Source organism: Panthera tigris, chromosome B4 (genome assembly GCF_018350195.1).
Source record: "Panthera tigris isolate Pti1 chromosome B4, P.tigris_Pti1_mat1.1, whole genome shotgun sequence".
Taxonomy (NCBI): Eukaryota; Metazoa; Chordata; class Mammalia; order Carnivora; family Felidae; genus Panthera; species Panthera tigris.
In genome coordinates this window covers 116,496,025-116,517,049 of record NC_056666.1, presented here as the reverse complement: position 1 = coordinate 116,517,049, position 21,025 = coordinate 116,496,025, and the positions used below count along the sequence as shown (strand labels likewise).

Here is a 21,025-nt window from a genome sequence, read left to right as displayed (position 1 = left end):
TACTACAGAAGATAATATAGCTACTAAGTGAGAATTATAGGCTAGTTTTCTTAAAGAAAACCTGACACATAAATGCCATTCATGTTTTGAAATACATTTGTGGTCCAAATATTTTAAAATCAAAGAATATTCAAAGTTCTTATTCTAAGTAGCCTGATTGAAATATATATATATATATATATATATATATATATATATGATGACACAGAAATATTTTCATTTTATTTGCTTCCCTCTACATCCAGCAGGTCTTTTAAGAATCAGGCTTTGAAACAGTATAAATGTTGAAAATAAAATGTAAGAGGATGAAAACGATAAAGGGATAAAAGAATAAAGAAAAGGGAAATTTTATGTAAACGGAATGCAAATACAAGCACGTGGTCCTAAGTATATACCAATGGGAAACATCACCATAGAAAAAATAAAATTAATTCAAGTAAATCTGAACACAGTTCTCTAACATGTGATATATTCTAAAGACAAAATGAACTGCAAAGAAATCCTAAATTTACTTAGCAGTTTTGTTGTTAATGGTGGTATTGGTTTAATAATTCTGAAAACACTTTGTTAATATGGTAAGACAAAGCATCATGGCAGCATAAGTCATCCCTTCCCCTCTCCACATGCAATAAGAAAAACTCAGCATCTATTCATGGACAAAAACAGAAGTGCCTGAGAAAGAAGAGCAAAACTGGAGGTATCGAACTTCCTGATTTCAAACTACACTGCAAAGCAATAGTAATTAAAACATGTACAGTACTGGCATAAAAATAGACACACAAACTAATAGAACAGAAACAAATACATGCAAATATGTCCAATTAATACTAGACAATGAAGCAAAGAATATTTGGTAGGGAAAAGACAGTTTCCTTAATAAATGGTGTTAGGAAAACTGGATGTCCATATGCAGAAGAAGGAAATTGGACCTTTTACACCACTTACAAAAATTAACTTGAAATGGATTAAAATTTTAAACCTAAAAACTGAAACTATAGAACTCCTAGAAGAAAAAAACACTTCTTGACATTGGTCTTGTCAATGATTTTTTTTTTTTTTGATCTGACAGCAAAAGCACAAGTAATAACAAAATTAATAAATAGGAGTACATCACATGAAAAAGCTCTGCACAGCAAAAGAAATAACCAACAGAATGAAAAGGGAACCTACAAAATGTTAGAAAATATCTACAAATCATATATCTGATAAGGATTAATATCCAAAATATTTAAAGAACTCGTAGTTGCTGGAGGGCGGCCAACATGGCAGAGAAGTAGGGGGAATCCATACTTCCCGTGTCTCTCAAAAAAGTGTAGAAGCCAAAGGACTTTGAACACCAGGGCCTGGGAGGAAAGAGACTGAATCTACTAGGAAGAAAATGGGAAAGCTGGAAAAAAGATAGGTGGGTAACCGCAACTGGGGAAGATAAAAAAAAAAAAAAAAGGCCACAGGCCACGTGAGCATGGAGGGGAGGGACCCCCTTCTGTGGAGAGACAAAGGGAAGAGAAAGAGCGGCTAGAGAAGTGCAGGACCTGACCTATGGGTACAGGAGATAGACCTGGGACTGAGACTGAGAGGGAGCCAATCTCTAACTGCGGCTTTCTTCGGATGGGGCCGGCCTCTGTTCGCGCACCTGGAGAGGGGGGGAGCCAGGCCCGGGTGTGGTGGTAGGTCAGAGTCTCAGTCCGCAGCTGGAGAAAGTGGTTCCCTCCCTGGAGGGCTGCGCAATAGCACAGAACCTGCCTGCATCCGCCACCCCCGGGCACAGCGGCTGGGCCAGGGGCTCAGTCTGCAGGAGGATACGGCCCCTGAGTCCCTGGAGTGCTGTGGGAAAAGACAAAGCCTGCCTGTGTCCGCCATCCGCCATGGCGGGGTCTCAGGCGGCAAGGGTGGAGACTCAGTCCGTGGTAAGAGAAGACGGTCGTCCCTGAAGTGCGGGGGCACAAAGCCAGCCGGGACCACATATCACCACGTTCAGAGGCACTTCCCCAGCGTCAGAGCTCACGGAGCGGGACTTTGAATCCTAGCCAAGTGCAGGGTCAGGGGAGTTGGCGGAGTAAGAAGGACTGCGGCCCCCCCACCCCCCGTCTGTGTCCGCAGCACAGTGAGGACCACTCAAACTGAGTTCACCAGGTCGGGATCCTTGAAGAGACTGGGGGATCACCATTCTGCCCCTGCCCCCACCACCACCAAGGTGGGGCCTCAGGGATCACTTCTGGGGCTCCTAGTGGAGGTGGGTTCCGACCACACCAAACCACGCCCCCTTGCACTGGGTAACTGCCTATCCACTGGAGCGGCACAGACCCTGAGGACAGCTACCACCCACAAGCAATGCAGCATTGCCTGGATTAACTCTAGGTCAATTCTGGATATATAGATATATTCTTCCCCCTCCCCCATTTTTCCTCCTTATGTCTTCCCTCCCCTAGGCTGGTTACTCTGGTTATTGGTCTGTCTAAACAGACATATTTAATCCATTGTCTTGATACATGTTCTACACCTCCTTCTTTATACTCCTTCCTCTCTCTGGAATTTTCAAGCCATATAGTTTCTCTGTCTGGGCAACTTTATCCTCATTTCGTTTTCCCCACCTCCTTCTTTATTTTCCTTTTTCCCTCTCTGGATTAAGCCTTTTAGTCTCTCTGCCCAACCAATATTTATGTTTTCTTCCCTCCCCCCAACCCCAGTCATTTCTCTCTTTGTATGTGCTCTTCCATCAGCACCACCTCCACCCTCGTCTTTACTTGTAGTTGGTGTTTTGGGTTTTTTTGTGTTTAGTCTTTAGGGGTTTTTTGTTTGTTTGTTTGTGTTATTTGTGTGTTTGCGTGTTTTTGTCTCCTGTTTGTCCATCTGTTTCCCTTTACGGGGCTACTCCAATGAACAAATCAAGGCATATCTGGTAGAGGGGCCAAAATATTATTATGAGTAGGGTAATAAAATAACCAAAGTCACAACAACAGAGAGCAAGTAACAAGACCCGAAAAAACACCTCCTGAAGGGCCAGGCCCTGGCCAGTATTGACCCTCCTTTAATACAGCAGGTGCTCGCAGGTGCAGAGCATACAACAAGCTTTTAAAATGCAAAAGGGACAGAAAACTAGCCAAAATGATGAAACGGAAGAATTCTCCTCAAAAGAAATTCCAGGAAGTAGCGACAGCTAACAAATCGATTAAAACCGATTTAAGCAATATAACAGAACAAGAATTTAGAATAATAGTCATAAAACTAATTGCTGGGCTTGAAAAAAGCATAGAAGACAGCAGAGAATCTATTGCTACAGAGATCAAGGGACTAAAAAATAGTCATGATGAATTTAAAAATGCTACAAACAAGGTGCAAAATAAAATGGAGACAGCTACAGCATGGATTGAAGTGGCAGAGGAGAAAATAGGTGAATTAGAAGATAAAATTATGGGAAAAGAGGAAGCTGAGAAAAAGAGAGATACAAAATCCAGGAGTATGAGGGGAGAATTAAAGAATGAAATGATGCAATCAAACAGAACAATATCTGTATCATAGGGATTCCAGAAGAAGAGAGAGAGAGAAAGGGGCTGAAGGTGTACTTGAACAAATCATAGCCGAGAACTTCCCTGATCTGGGGAAGGAAACAGGCATTGAAATCCAAAAGGCACAGAGAACTCCCTTCAGACTTGAATTGATCTTCTGCACGACATATCATAGTGAAACCGGGAAAATACAAAGATAAAGAGAGAATTCTGAAAGCAGCTAGGGATATCGCTTCTCGGCCTTTTGGCTAAGATCAAGTGTGAAAGCAGCTAGGGATAAACGGGCCTTAACATACAAAGGTAGACACATAAGGCTAGTAGCAAACCTATCTACTGAAACTTGGCAGGCCAGAAAGGAATGGCAGGAAATCTTCAGTGTGAGGAACAGAAAAAAATATGCAGCCAAGAATCCTTTACCCAGCAAGTCTGTCATTCAGAATAGGAGAGATAAAGGTTTTCCCAAACAAACAAAAACTGAAGGAATTCATCACCACTAAACCAACCCTACAAGAGATCCTAAGGGAGATTCTGTGAGTGAAATGTTGTAAGGACCACAGTGTACCAGAGACACCACTACAAGCATGAAACCTACTGATATCACAATGACTCTAAACACATATCTTTCAATAATAACACTGAATGTAAATGGACTAAATGCTCCAACCAAAAGACATAGGGTATCAGAATGGATAAAAAAAAAAAAAAAAAAAAAACAAGACCCATCTATTTTCTGTCTACAAGAGACTCATTTTAGACCTGAGCACACCTTCATATTGAAAGTGAGGGGATGGAGAACTATCTATCATGCCACTGAAAGTCAAAAGAAATCTGGAGCAGTCTTACTTATATTAGAACAACTAGACTTTTAATTAAAGGCTGTAACAAGAGATGAAGAAGGGCATTATATAATAATTACAGTGTATATCCATCAGGAAGAGCTAACAATTATAAATGTCTATGCACCGAATTTGGGAGCCCCCAAATATATAAAACAATTAATCACAAACATAAGCAACCTTATTGATAAAAATGTGGTAATTGCAGGGGACTTTAATACTCCACTTATAGCAATGGATAGAACATCCAACAGAGAATAAATAAAGAAACAAGGGCCCTGAATGATATACCGGGTCAGATGGACTTTAGAACTCTGCCTCCCAAAGTGACAGAATATGGTTTTTTCTTGAGTGCACATGGAACATTCTCCAAGATAGATCACATACTGGGCCACAAAACAGGCCCTTAATAAGTATAAAAGAATTGAGATCATACCATGCACATTTCAGACCACAATGCTATGAAACTTGAAATCAACCACAGGAAAAAGTTTGGAAAACCTCCAAAAGCATGGAGGTTAAAGAACATCCTACTAAAGGATGAATGGGTCAGCCAGGCAATTAGAGAAGAAATTAAAAAATATATGGAAACAAACGAAAATAAAAATACAACAATCCAAACACCTTGAGATGTAGCAAAGGCAGTCCTGAGAGGAAAATACATTGCAGTCCAGGCCTATCTCAAGAAACAAGAAAAATCCCAAATACAAAATCTAACAGCACACCTAAAGGAAACAGAAGCAGAGCAGCAAAGACACCCCAAACCCAGCAGAAGAAGAGAAATAATAAAGATCAGAGCAGAAATAAACAATATAGAATCTAAAAAACCAAAAAAAAAACCAAAAAAAAAAAACAGTACAGCAGATCAATGAAACCAAGAGTTGGTTTTTTGAAAAAATAAACAAAATTGATAAACCTCTAGCTAGGCTTCTCAAAAAGAAAAGGGAGAGGACCCAAATAGATAAAATCATGAATGAAAATGGAATTATTACAACCAATCCCTTAGAAATACAAGGGATTATCAGGGAATACTATGAAAAATTATATGCCAACAAACTGGACAACCTAGAAGAAATGGACAAATACCTAAGCACCCACACACTTCCAAAACTCAAACAGGAAGAAATAGAAAATTTGAATAGACTCATAACCAGTGAAGAAATTGAATCAATTATCAAAAATCTCCCAACAAATAAGAGTCTAGGACCAGATGGCTTCCCTGGAGAATTATACCAGACATTTAAAGCAGAGATAATACCTATCCTTCTCAAGCTGTTCCAAAAAATTTCCAGACTCATTCTATGAAGCCAGCATTACTTTGATTCCCAAACCAGAGACCCCGCAAAAAAAGAGAACTACAGGCCAATATCCCTGATGAATATGTATGCAAAAATTCCCAACAAGATACTAGCAAATCAAATTCAATAGCATAAAAAAAGAATTATTCACCATGATCAAGTGGGATTCATTCCTGGGCTGCAGGTCTGGTTCAACATTCACAAATCAATCAATGTGATACATCACATTAAGAAAAGAAAAGAAAAGAAAAGAAAAGAAAAGAAAAGAAAAGAAAAGAAAAGAAAAGAAAAGAAAAGAAAAGAAAAGAAAAGAACCATATGATTCTGTCAATCGATGCAGAAAAAGCATTTGACAAAATTCAGCATTCTTTCTTAATAAACACCCTTGAGAAAGTCGGGATAGAAGGAACATGCTTAAACATCATAAAAGCCATTTATGAAAAGCCCACAGCTAACATCATCCTCAATGGGGAAAAACTGAGAGCTTTCCCCCTGAGATCAGGAACACGACAAGGATGCCCACTCTCACTGCTGTTGTTTAACATAGTGTTGGAAGTTCTAGCATCAGCAATCAGACACCAAAATGAAATCAAAGGCATCCAAATTGGCAAAGATGAAGTCAAGCTTTCACTTTTTGCAGATGACATGATATGATACATGGAAAACCTGATAGACTCCACCAAAGGTCTGCTAGAACTGGTACATGAATTCAGCAAAGTCACAGAATACAAAATCAATGTACAGAAATCAGTTGTATTCTCATACACTAATAATGAAGCAACAGAAAGACAAATGAAGAAACTGATCCCATTCACAATTGCACCAAGAATCATAAAATACCTAGGAGTAAACCTAAGCCAAAGATGTAAAAGATCTGTATGTTGAAAAGTATAGAAAGCTTATGAAGGAAATTGAAGAAGATACAAAGAAATGGAAGTTTATTCTTCTGATTGCAAGAATAAATATTGTTAAAATGTCAATACTACCCAAAGCAATCTACACATTCAATGCAATCCCAATCAAAATTGCACCAGCATTCTTCTCAAAGCTAGAACGAGCAATCCTAAAATTCATATGGAACCACAAAAGGCCCTGAATAGCCAAAGCAATTTTGAAGAAGAAAACCAAGGTGGGAGGCATCACAATCCCACACTTTAGCCTCTACTACAAAGCTGTAATCATCAAGACAGCATGGTATTGGCACAAAAACAGACACGTAGACCAATGGAATAGAATAGAGACTCCAGTATTGGATCCACAAAAGTATGGCCAACTAATATTTGACAAAGCAGGAAAGAATATCCAATGGAAAAAAGACAGTCTCTTTAACAAATGGTGCTGGGAGAACTGGAAAGAAACTTGCATAAGAATGAAACTAGACCACTTTCTTACACTATTCACAAAGATAAACTCAAAATGGATGAAGGACCTGAATGTGAGACAGGAAACCATCAAAACCCTAGAGGAAAAATCAGAAAAAAAAAAACCTCTCTGACCTCAGCCATAGCAATTTCTTACTTGACACATCTCCAAAAGCAAGGGAATTAAAAGCAAAAATGAACTATTTGAACCTCCTCAAGATAAAAAGCTTCTGCACTGCAAAGGAAACAACCAACAAAACTAAAAGGCAACCAATGGAATGGGAAGATATTTGCAAATGACATATCGGACAAAAGGCTAGTATCCAAAATCTATAAAGACCTCCCCAGACTCCACACCCAAAAAACAAATTAATCCAGTGAATAAATGGGCAGAAGACATGAATAGACACTTTTCTAAAGACGACATCCAGATGGCCAACAGGCACATGAAAAGATGCTCAATGTTACTCCTCATCAGGGAAATACAAATCAAAACCACACTGAGATACCACCTCACGCCAGTCTGAGTGGCTAAAATGAACAAATCAGCAGACTATAGATGCTGGAGAGGATGTGGAGAAATGGGAACCCTCTTGCACTATTGGTGGGAATGCAAACTGGTGTAGCCGCTCTGGAAAACAGTGTGGAGGTTCCTCAAAAAGTTAAAAATAGATCTACCCTATGATCCAGTAATAGCATTGCTAGGAATTTACCCAAGGGATACGGGGGTGCTGATGCATAGGGGCACTAGTACCCCAAGGTTTATAGCAGCACTTTCAACAATAGCCAAATTATGGAAAGAGCCTAAATGTCCATCAACCGACAAATGGATAAAGAAGATGTGGTTAAGGGGCGCCTGGGTGGCGCAGTCGGTTAAGCGTCCGACTTCAGCCAGGTCACGATCTCGCGGTCCGTGAGTTCGAGCCCCGCATCAGGCTCTGGGCTGATGGCTCGGAGCCTGGAGCCTGTTTCCGATTCTGTGTCTCCCTCTCTCTCTGCCCCTCCCCCGTTCATGCTCTGTCTCTCTCTGTCCCAAAAATAAATTAAAAACGTTGAAAAAAAAAATTAAAAAAAAAAAAAAAAAAAAGAAGATGTGGTTAAATATACAATGGAATACTACTTGGCAATGAGAAAGAATGAAATCTGGCCATTTGTAGCAACGTGGATGGAACTGGAGAGTGTTATGCTAAGTGAAATAAGTCAGGCAGAGAAAGACAGATACCATATATTTTCCCTCTTATGTGGATCCTGAGAAACTCAACAGAAGACCAGGGAGGAGGGGATGGGGGGAAAAAAGTTACAGAGAGGGTAGGAGGCAAACCATAAGAGTCTCTTAAAAACTGAGAATAAACTGAGGGTTGATAGAGGGTGGGGGGAGGGGAAAGTGGGTGATGGGCATTGAGGAGAGCACCTGTTGGGATGAGCACTGTGTGTTGTATGGAAACCAATTTGACAATAAATTTCATATAAAAAAAAAAAGAACTCCTACAATTCAATAGCGAAAAAAACAAATAATCCAATTAAAAATGGACAGATGATCTGAATAGACATTTTTCCAAAGAATACATACAAATGGCCAACAGGTACATGAAAAGATGCTCAACATCACTAATCATCAGAAAAATGCAAATCAAAACCACAATGAGTTATCATTTCACATCTGCTAGAACAGCTATCAAAAAAGACAAGAGATAACAAATGTTGGTGAGGATGTAGAACAAAGGAAACCCTTGTACAATGTTGGTGGGAATGTAGGTTTATTCAGCCACTGTGGAAAATACTATGGAGGCTCATCCAAAAATTAAAAATAGAACTACCATACAATCCAGATATCCCACTTCCGGGTGTATTTCCAAAGGAGATGAAAACAAGATCTCGTAGAGATATCTGCACTCCCATGTTCACTGCAGCATTATTCACAATAGCCAAGATATGGAAATAACCTAAAGTGTCTGTCAATGGATGAATGGATAAAGAATATGTGGTATAAAAAGTACCACCACTATATATATACACCATGGAATATTATTCAATCATGAGAAGGAAAGAAATCCTATCATTTGCAACCAGACGAATGGACTCTGAGGGCATAACACTACTGAAATAAATCAGACAAATGCTGTATGATATCACTTATATGTGGAATCTAAAAAAGCTGAATTCATAGAAACAGAGTGGTGGTTACCAGGGGCTGGAGGGGGACTGGGAGGAGATGGAGAGATGTTGATCAAAGGCTATGAACTTTCAGTTATAAGATAAATAAGTTCTAGGGATCTAATGTATAGCATGATGATTATAGTCAATAATACTGTAGTATATACTTGAAAGTTGCTAAGAAAGTAAATCTTAAGTGTTCATACCACAAAAAAGAAATGATAATTATGTGTCATGATGGAGGCATTAGCTAATGCTACGATGGTAATCACTTTGCAACATATTAGTGTATCAAATCAAAACAGTCGTACATATATTAGTGTATCAAATCAAAACAATCGTACAACTTATACTTACACAATGTTATCTGTCAATTATATCTTACTGACCTCGGGGAAAACGTTTGTACTCAAAAATTAACTAGCACTTGATTAAATTTATTTAGTTGTATATATGATGTGACATCTGAATGCTTTATTTTTTTAAGTTTTTATTTAAATTCCAGTTAGTTAATGTACAGTGTAATATTACCTTCAGGTATTCAAATTAGTCATTCAACACTTACATACAACACCCGGTGCTCATCACGAGTGCACTCCTTAATCCCCATCACCTATTTAACCCATCCTTACCCACCTCCCCTCTGGTAACCATCAGTTTATTCTCTATAGTTAAGAGTCTGTTCCTTGGTTGGCCTTTTTCCCCCCTATGATTGTTTGTTTTGTTTCTTAAATGCCATATATGAGTGAAATCATACAGTATTTGTCTTTTTCTGACTTATTTTGCTTAGCATAATGCTCTCTAGCTCCATCCACATCATTGCAAATCACAAGATTTCATTTTTTTTTTTATGGCTGAGTAATATTCCAGTGTGTGTGTGTGTGTGTGTGTGTGTGTGTGTGTGTGTGTGTTTCACATCGTTATCCATTCACCAGTCGATGGACATTTGGGCTCTTTCCATGATTTGGCTACTGTTGATAATGCTGCTATAAACATTGGGGTGTATGTATCCCTTCAAATTAGAATGCTTTAGACAGAAATCAGAGGTTATATTAGGCAGCAACACTTGGTTCTATTCTATAATTAGTAATTTATACTGTAGTAGTAGTTAAAGGAATATTTGGCTATATAATCATGCCAAGAGTAACTTACCTTTATCAGAATTTAACCTCAGTTTTTAGACATAATGATGTTAAATCTTATTTTGAAACTCAAACGTGTTATCTATATGCACACTGCTATTATTATTGACATCATTTTAAAAAATGTTTTGGGGGCGCCTGGGTGGCTCAGTCGGTTGAGCGGCCGACTTCGGCTCGGGTCATGATCTCACGGTTTGTGGGTTCGAGCCCCGCATCGGGCTCTGTGCTGACAGCTCAGAGCCTGGAGCCTGTTTCGGATTCTGTGTCTCCCTCTCTCTGACCCTCCCCAGTTCATGCTCTGTCTCTCTCTGTCTCAAAAATAAATAAACATTAAAAAAAAAATGTTTTGACTCCTTTACCTAATAATAAGACCAAAAGAAGTTAAATCCAAGTCCTGTGTTTTCTGAAGCTGCTGTCAGTGATGTCTTTCTAAGGTCTTCAGCAGCTTCCAGGGTAAATATAAACCCCCCAGCCGTTTAGATGTAACTGGAGTCTACCTTGGCAGTCTTGTCTATGTCATTTTCCCACATGTGCTCTTTATTCCAGCCATAAGAGAATTCCAGCAATTCCTAAACTGCACGATATTACTGTTTGGTTTCCAGCTTGCTAAAGGCTATTTTCTCTCTCCAAATGACTGCTTTCTTTTCACTCTTCATCATAAAGATATTTACTAGCCTTCTGGTCATCTATCACCTCTTCTAGGAAGCCATCCCTGACTCTTGTCTATTATAGATTCTCCTCTTCTGTGTACCTATAACAAACATTCTGAGCCCACTTCTGTTACATTTATTAATCTAAACTGTTACAATTGGCTTATGTATCTAGAAGCTCAAAATTAGAGGTTGTATCTTATTTATACAAAATATAATATGGTTCCTGGATCTAAGTAGGCACTCAATAATTATATTTGCTCGATTTAATTAACAAAATATCAATAATTTACTATAATTCAAGCAAAATTAATTTAATTTTTTAGGAGTTTACTAAAGGATTTGCTATGCAGTGTATAAAGCAATAATGAAAGGTATCTATTGATATAATCAGGGAAAAGAAAAGAAAATAACAAAATTTATCTGGAAAACACTCTGTCAACAAGAACATAATTAACAAATTAAGTTGATTCTATACTTGAACTTATCTTAAAATTGATGCAGGACAAATTATTTGCTTTGATGACGACTACCTTGCAATTGGTCAAGAAGCACAACAGCTATTCGGTGCTGGGCTTGAATTAGTTCAAGATGTAAATCCATCATGAAACTATTCTGTGTGACTGGTTTGCAGATGTCTCCATCTATATCTTGGGTATACTTTGGTAGAATTGAAGTAAAAATAAAAAAGAAATGCAATTATCAAAACATACTAAAAATAGCTCTATCCTATTATCACTCAAGTTATCATTTTACTCAAAGCCATTAAATTCTGCTCACTTTTCAACCCTTAGCAATCTGGTTTGCATGCTAATAAACCTGCTTTTCAAGTTCACCAGTGGCCTCTTTGATAACAAATTTAAAGACTCCTCACTCTTCTTGATTTCTTCTGGGAAGGGGGGAATAGATTTCTGGCCTGTGAGAGTGAAGCCACCACAAATCATGCTTTACTCACCTACTTGCAAGGCCAGCCCTCTGCCAAGCTAAGTAACACTTAAATCTAATTTAAGAGTTTCCCCTGTTTACCTTGGCATAGCAATGGTCAATCACTGATGATCCATTTGGCAAAGTACTTAACTTGCAATTCAAATTTATTCTACCAATTGCTTTGTCAAGAAGTTCATAAGCCAAAAATAACTGTTCCACGGGTTTTTTCTAAAGTAATTTTATAAACAAGACAGAAAAATAACACTTAAAGAAAAATCATATACGACATTTCCAAACTTCTTTTAATAATAACTCAAACCAAATAACAAGTTTAAATAGTCTATCCAGTATCAACCATGTTGTATTTTTTACTAAGTGTATTTGTCTTCAGTTAAATGTGGAGTACTACTGATAAAAGTGAAATAATAAATACACTTCATAATTTTTCCAAATATAAAATAAACTTTTCACAAACATATATATATCTTCCTTTCATAGTTTCAAAATTCTGATTGTACCAAATTTATCAGTAAATGTTTAAAATATAACTTACATAATCTGTCATCTCACACACTTCATTTTGGAAGTTATTATTTTTTTTAAATCTCAGAGCCGGAAATTTAGACTTAGAGGCCATCAAATCCAATGGCAAATATCATGATTTTCAAAAACTAGATACCTTTTCATTATAATTACTCTCACAGAGGGACAAATATAAAGAATAATATAAAGAGCATCCAGCTTTATTCATACTTTCCAATTTTCCATATTACTCCAGAAAATTTTTAGAAAATAACGTAAATGCATACATGCAGATAACTGAAATCCTCCATACAAGTGTCCACAACGACTATGCTTCTCTGGTCCTAAAGGAAGCCACTGTGCTTGAATTTGGTTTTTACTGTTCTTTTGCATGTTTTTAAACTTTTACTACATGGGTATGCATCCATTAACGATATGCAATATTGCTTTGCCTATTTTTTAATTCTGTCAGAAAATTTTGGAGTTCACTTTATACACTCAAACACATGTTGTTGAAACCTTTCCATGCGAGTGTATGTAACTCAACGTGTCAGAGTTTGGTTGGGAACGCAGAACGACTCCAGATACTCTAAGCAGAAAGGGATTTGATACACAGAATTAGAGGTGTCTATCACCGTTGGAAGGCTGGGGGGAACAAAGGCCAAGGGAGCTGTCAGGGACCATTCTGCTGCATGCACAAGCCTCTGTGCATGAACCTAGGTGGCTGACGACAACTGTGTCTACTACACTGGATCAAGTGAGTCGCAAGAGCTTGCTCAGCAGGGCTGGCAAATGAACTTCTTCCATCTGCCACTGCCGAATAAGAACTCTGTCTTCCTTCTGTTATAAATTCATGCAAATGCGCCTCATTGGAAGACTAACCTAGAATCACATGGCAATGAGATGCTGGGAAATGCAGTTCCAGGTTTTCCCCTGAGACCCAAAGGTGACTAAAGAAGGGAATGGCAATGATGTCAAGCTGACTCCCGTTCAAGCCCACACTAGTTCATTCGTCCTCGTGACCACAATGCAACAGTGCAATGCTGAGGAATATGTTACAATTTATTTATCTACTCTTCTGCCGATGGGCATTTAGCCTGCTATTACTAAAAATGTGTAATGCATTGTACTAGTCTGGGAATAAATACCAGGTTGGTATTTCCTTTATAGTCCTTGTGCCCTTTTTTCTGCTTTCTTTATCATCTTTCTTCTTCAGCTAAGACCTCTAGGACATGTTGAACAGAAGAATGACAGATATCCTATGCTGTTACATCAGTATAAAGGGATTGCTTTTAATCTTTGACTAAAGGTATAAAATTTGTTACATTGTTTTTTTAATGTTTATTTTTGAGAGAGAGAGAGGGACAGAGACAGAGTATGAGTGGGGGAGGGGCAGAGAGAGAGGGAGACACAGAATCCAAAGAAGGCTCCAGGCTCTGAGCTGTCAGCACAGAGCCTGACTTGGGACTCAAACTGGTGAACCATGAGATCATGACCTGAGCTGAAGTTGGATGCTTAACCAACTGAGACTCCCAGGCGCCCCTTCAGTAAAACTTTTAAATAAGCTTTTAATGTAATTATGATAAGCACCTCATATTTTTTTAAATTTTATTTTAATGTTTATTTACTTTTCAGACAGAGAGAGACAGAGCATGAGCAGGAGAGGAGCAGAAAGAGAAGGAGACACAGAATGTGAAACAGGCTCCAGGCTCTGAGCTATCACCACAGAGCCCTATGTGGGGCTCAAACTCACAGACTGTGAGATCATGACCTGAGCCGAAGTCAGATGCTCAACCGACTGAGCTACCCAGGCGCCCACACCTCATATTTTTTTAAATAGTTGCATGTACATATGCAAGATCTATAATTTATCCCACCTAGAGTCTCCTCTAGGTCAACATATGGATTTTGGATTTTCCTTACAATAAGTTCTTATTCCTTCTCTCCACTTAATTCCCTTTCAGATGGATCTGAGACCCTAAATTAAGATTCACTGCTCTACATAAAACGTAGGAGAAAAACTGAGTAGCTGTCATGTGCCAGGTACCGGTTTCCACAGGGTTACCAATATCTCATTTAAACTTATATAACTTAAATAATACCAGTAGAATAGGTACTATTGTTATATTTTGCAGGTAAGGACACTTACATTCAAACAGATAAAATAATTTGTTCAAGATCACACAGTCAACATCAGAGCCAAGATTCAACTATGGGTGCTCCAACACCAATTGCTGTGCCCTTACACCTTACCAATGAACCACCTCTACAACATCTACCCTATGCCCCAGCACGTTGCCCTTGGTAACTTCTGCTAATATTCTTTCTTTTTAATGTTTATTTATTTATTTTGAGATAGACAGCAAGAGCAAACATAAGCAGGGGAGGTGCAGAGAGTGAGGCAGAGAGAGAGAATCACAAGCAGCCTCCATGCTCAGCACAGAGCCCGATACAAAGCTTGATCCGACGGTCCTAAGATCATGACCCGAGCCAAAATCAAGAGTCGGTCACTTAAACTGACTGAGCCACCCAGGCACCCCTCTACTAGTATTCTTATTCCTAGCCTATGAAGCCTCAGAAAATAAGTGCTGGCCCACAGAGCCAGTGAGTCTCAAATTCTAGTTTTCTTAAGAATCTACCTGCGGGGGCCTGGGGCGGGGAGCCTGGGTGGCTCAGTCGGTTAAGCGTCTGACTTAGGCTGAGGTCATGATCTCACAGTTCATGAGTTAGAGCACCACATGGGGCTCTGTGCTGACAGCTCAGAGCCTGCTTTGGATTCTTTGTCTCCCTCTCTCTGCCCCACCCCCTCTCGCACTCTGTCTCTCTCTCCCTCAAAATAGATATTAAAAAAAAAAAAAAAAAAGATTTAAAAAAGAATCTACCTGGGGGGAATTTTAAGAGGAAAATATCTGGAATTACAAACTTTGAGACCCCCACACCTGAAATTATGATTCAATATGTCTAGAGTGGGAAATAGGAAGCTGTATATTTAGCAAGCACTGTAAGTGATCCCTGGAAAAACCATTGGCAGACAGCTATTATGCCTCCTCAATCTCTTGTGAATTTCAAACACTCTGTTCTCAATTTAAGATTTCTTAACTCTAGGGGCACCTGGGTGGCTCAGTCAGTTGAGTATTGGACTTCAGCTCAGGTCATGATCTCACAGTTTGTGGGTTCAAGCCCCTGTCCGGCTCTGTGCTGACAGCTTATAGCCTAGAACCTGCTTTGGATTCTGTGTCTCCCTCCCTCTCTGCCTCTCTCTCTCTCTCTCTCTGTCTCAAAAATAAACATTTAAAAATTTTTAATAAATAAATAAATAAATAATAAAAATAAAAAGATTTCTCAATTCTAGCTCTTTTAAGACATAATACTATGTAAAGAACTCAGACCTGCATCCCTTAAAACCTATAATCTTCAGAAGAAAGTAAATTCAGAATGATCCTCCAGTCCTCCATTACATTCATGATATTTGATTGGCACCCAGTTATAGGACATGCATTATATTTTATGCATTAGAAAAATATCTTTTATACAAATGTCCTGAAGACACTTTTTTTTAAATCAAAAGGCAACAAAGCTTGATCCAACTAAATGCCTGGATGTTGGAAGGCAACACACTTGAGTTCAAATCTGCTTACTGTGCAACATTGAGCAAAAGTTGGATGTGGTAGCGAAAATCATCACTATGACCACACAAATCAACTGGAGTGAATCTCACAAACACAAGAATACGGAGATAAAAAGCAAGCTGCAGAAGAGTACACACAGTATGACACTATATACAAATATATAATACATATATTATATATTACATATATGTTAAATATATGTTATATAATATATAATATATAATATCATATTACACATATGTTAACATATATGTAATATATATTATATTGTATATATTATTTGCTATATTATGTATTAAATATATGTAAATATATAATATTAGATATATTATATTATATATAATATATATTATATTATATTATATTTAAAAACAATACTCCCTACTGCCTAGGAATACACACATATGTAAAAAAAAGTATGCCTAGAATTTATATCACTATATTTAGAATACCAGTTACTTCTAGGCAGGAGGAAAGGTGATGTGATCGGGGTGGGGGGGGGGGTCACTCCTTAGTGGAGAAGAGTTCCAGCTGTATTAATAATGTATTTTTTTCTTAGGCTATGATGGGAAATGGGTCTTCCTTATAAAATTCTTTACAATTTGATGTCATATATTTCAAGTTGATTTTTCAGAGAAAATATGGTAATTACAAGTATTAATATCTAGCAATAAGAAAAGTGCTGATGGAATAATATTTAGTAAAAAAATATCAGAATGCTACTATGCTAAAAACCAAAAATACCTAGAAGAGAACATAAAAAATAATAGCATTGCAGTCTATATAGTAAAATTGCTAATACAACTTTTGTAATTTAAAATTGTAGTTTTGGGGATGCCTGGGTAGCTCAGTCAGTTAAGTGTCTAACTTCAGCTCAGGTAATGATCTCACAGTTCATGGGTTCAAGCCCTGCATTGGGCTCTGTGCAGACATCTCAGAGCTTGGAGCCTGCTTTAGATTCTGTGTCTCCCTCTCTCTCTGTCCTACCCCACTCAGGCTCTCTCTCTCTCTTTCTCTCTCTCAAAAATAAATAAACACTTAAAAAAATTAAAATTGTAGTTTTTCAATTAATCAGGCAAACCAAAATATAGATCACTGGCTTCCTCTCTAGAAAAGTATTTTTCAACAGTAGTCCAGAAGCACTAGTATCCTAAGTAGCTATTCTATAGGGGGTAAAATGGGCTTTATTTTCAGATAATAGAATATATGATATTCTATATCTTCTTCTTGGGAAAACCACAATACTCGGAAGCAAATGAATGCCTCTGAGAAGTCTTACAGTAAGGGACCTATTGCATTTAATCCAACATCATTCAAAGTTAGACCCTGGCAACCTTTTCTGAAGTATAGTATCAGCATCACATAGGACAGACTTGGCAAAATGCTATTCTAGTTCATGTCTATAAATAAATAAATGTTTATAGCATATATGACACAGTGTCCTACACTCCCATTCAGATCTGTGGAACAACACAATCCTTGATGTACAGAAATAATTCAAATATTCTAAAAAAACAAAAGTAATCAAGAAGAGGAATGGCCATTTATCTCCCTCACTCCTTTCTCCTCTTAAGCTAACAATCACTGAGAACTTGCCATGTGCCAGGGCCTGTTCTAAGTGCATTTTCAACAGGTAATAACACACAGAATCGGTCAGAGGCATATGCTGAGCAGGACATCTCTGCTTTATGAGTCCATGAATCACAACACATTCAAAATACCAATAGTAATATAACTACAAATCCTTTTAAGAGAATTTACTAGGTTATTTTTAAACCTGATTGGATTTTTTTTCTAGAGTTAATGCAAAAACTAGAAAACATCCCCCGTAGTTTGCAGTGTATGTAAAAACCATAAAATCTCAAATATTAAATATTCAAAATTACTTCTATAATTAACCATTACATATTTATAAATATAATATTATTTGAAAATTTAAATTCATGTTTTTAAGTATATTTTCTAAAATATTTTTGCAATACCTTCAATATTGGGAGAATTTCCAGGCTCCCTTTTGAAGTCTCAAGGAATTCACCAGTCCCTTTCCTTAAAGATATCTCTGTGGGGGGGGGAAGGGGGGGAGGAAGAGGAAAAGAAGGAAAGAAGGAATGGAAGAGGAAGGGAGGGAAGAGAAGAAGGAAGAAGAGGAGAAAAAAAGAGTAAAGTAGGAAGAAGAGGAGAGAGTAGGAGAGAAGAAACAAAGGGAAAGAAGGAAGGACCAGAGGAAATAAAAGAAGGAAGGAAAAAATGTAAACATAGCAGTGAATCATAATCCTAAAAAATGTTACACTTAATTGGTTACTTTTTTAATTACTCATGATTTTAGAAATGATTCAACACTTAGAAGTTGACTAAATACCAAATTATTTCTTCCATATAATTACATTTGATCTTTATATAAGTTCATTTAAAAGCATCTTGCAGTATGACAAATAATTAAAACTATTCATTATTAACAAGGTAATATTATGGTAAAGAGACTGGTCTTTCTACATACAATAAAGTCCATTGTAAAGCATTCAGAAAACAGTGTAAAAGCCTATAGGTTTGGGCAAATATCAGAGAAGGTTGGTTTGAGTTAAATATATGGCAATGCTAGTTTCCTATTTTAAAATGCTAGTTTAATAACTTAAACTAAATAATGCATTACTTAATAAACAGTCCAATAAACATTTTGAATCAGATTGCCATAATTAATACACAAGAATGATTTGTACTTTGTGTTTTATGTGCCAATGAGATGATGATAATAACAATGTTGGAAACGTTATAAGAATTTATTTGTCTAAATGGGAACAACGCCTCCCTACATAAATGTAGATTTTTCTATTTATAAATGGATCATGCTCCAGTATTGATTAGTTCTTTAGAAATAAAACTTTTTTTCAATGAATCAGTAAATTGTATTTATCTCATTTATAATTAAACAGAGTATAAAATACAACAAAACAATAGTCTCCAAAAGTAATCAGTAAACAAAACAATAAAATTAAATAAAAAATAGATTTTTAAAAAAATAATCATTAGGCCTTTTGCTTTCAGTAACAGGTAATCTGTAAAAATTCTCCTCGCTAGAGACCACTAGAAAAGCTGGTAAAAGGGATGCCTGGGTGGCTCAGTTGGTTAAGCATCCAACTCTTGGTTTCTGCTCGGGTCATGATCTCATGGCTCAGTTCGTGAGTTGAAGCCCCATGTTGAGCTCTGTGCTGACAGTGTGGAGCCTGCTTGGGATTCTCTCTCTCTCTCCCCCTCTCTTTCTCTCTCTCTCTCTGCCCCTGCCCCACTTGTGCTCACTCACTCACTCTCTCTGTCATTAAATAAATAAATAGAAAAACAAAGCTGAAAAAATACTTTTTTCATCTGTAAGCAAAGAAGCTCATGAAAATGTAAAGAGAAAAGAGTATCACCTGGCTCTTGGGAAGAGAGCCCAGAGAATACAGAATGGTATTAGAGCTATTTTCTCCACTGAGAACTTTTGTCAATTCTGGAGAGGAAAGTTGAGAAGCTGAGTGATGTTTCTGACAGTCCTGAGAACTCAAGCAACACAGATTAGTATCCAGGACCACCAAGGGTGGGAAGCCAGAAGGGGCTGTATCCCAGGAATTAGGGCAAATGGAAAATAATTCAACGAGAGAGCATCCCAGCTTCAAATTATCTCAATTTCTCAATTTCTCTTTGATTGTGTGTCTACCACACAATCAAAAATAACCAGAGTAACCAAATAGCTGATGAAGTAATTTCTTCACTTAAGCACTCAATATCATGAGTGCAGAAAGAATGACAGAAGTTAGAACCCCCTTCTGGCTTCTCACCCCCACTCCTCCAGTAGCCTCCAACCAATGACAGACAAAAGTTGTATAAATATCTCATCCTCTCAGCTCTCTGTGCCAGGTTCTATACAGTCCTAGAGGTCTCTCATGGGAATAAGCCCTAAGTCTACAACAGTAGCCTTCTCACTAACTTACTGTACCTTGTATTGCCTTCCTTTCCTTTTCCATCTCACTTCTCCACACCACCACCCTGCTTCCCTGGATAATATCCCAAATAAACTACTTCATTCAACAACCTGTCTCAGAAGCTACATCTGGGGAAAGGAACCTAGGAAAAAGGTCAGGTTGACAACACCTGAACTCACTGGTAAGTCTTTACAACACAACACGTGGGATAACCAGGCATTATATGCCCCCTGATTTAATGCAACAGGGAGTAAATAGCACCACCTGGGTCGTATTCTTGCCAAATGTGTAAGATAGTCACAAGAATTCTTTTTGATACGGTATCATTCAAATCTAAGCAAGCCTCTAGATCTACCTACCAGATAGAGAAACAAGTTAATCAATACCACAAGGACACAAACAGCCAAATCCAGAATGTGGGAAATCCTATAAGGTCATAAACCAACTTCTTCAAAAAATTGCTTGAAAAGGGGGTGAGGAAAAGAACTATTACAGGAGAGAGAGAGAGACTCAAGAAAAATGTAAGAAAGAAAAATGTGTGGACTTATTTGGATCCTGACTTGAACAAACCAACTTAAGACATTTTTAATACAATCAGAAACATAGAAATTTTTCCTTAATTTTGTAAAGTATAGTAATAATGGCATTATAATTTTATAAAACCCTTATCTTTTGCATAGACAAACTCACACACACACACACACACACACACACACACACACACACACACATTGAGGCTTCTGCTGGTAAAATGACATGATGTCTGCTTTAAAACACTCCAGAGGAAAAAAAGTGTTGCAAGAAGAAATGAAGATTGGCAAAATATTCACAATTATTGGTACTAGATGTACATGGTAACTTTTTTCATCTCTCTATATTTGAAATTCTGCATAATAGAAGTTTTAAAAAAGGAAAAAGCACTTTAGGACAGGACATTTCAAAAAAACCAGGACTTCAGGCCATTGAATGTGTTAGACAGCCAGAGACCTTTATCCAGTAGTTCTCAAACTTGGATGTGTGTCAAAATCACCTGGTAAACTATTA

General features: G+C 37.6%; 1 protein-coding gene across 4 annotated transcripts in view; it reads right to left on the bottom strand.

The window, feature by feature from the left end:
• The window catches only part of CFAP54 (cilia and flagella associated protein 54), a 295,558-nt gene that overhangs the window by 227,839 nt on the left and 46,694 nt on the right, over positions 1 to 21,025 (bottom strand). For 3 of the 4 annotated variants that reach the window (XM_042992952.1, XM_015539090.2, XM_042992955.1), the window contains 3 exons: positions 18,008 to 18,084; positions 11,974 to 12,102; positions 11,481 to 11,607 (listed from right to left, as the gene is read on the bottom strand). In XM_042992952.1, the coding sequence (XP_042848886.1) occupies positions 11,481 to 11,607; positions 11,974 to 12,102; positions 18,008 to 18,084 (333 nt within the window). The remainder of the gene's footprint in view (positions 1 to 11,480; positions 11,608 to 11,973; positions 12,103 to 18,007; positions 18,085 to 21,025) is intronic. The other variant, XM_042992954.1, reaches the window with a different exon arrangement.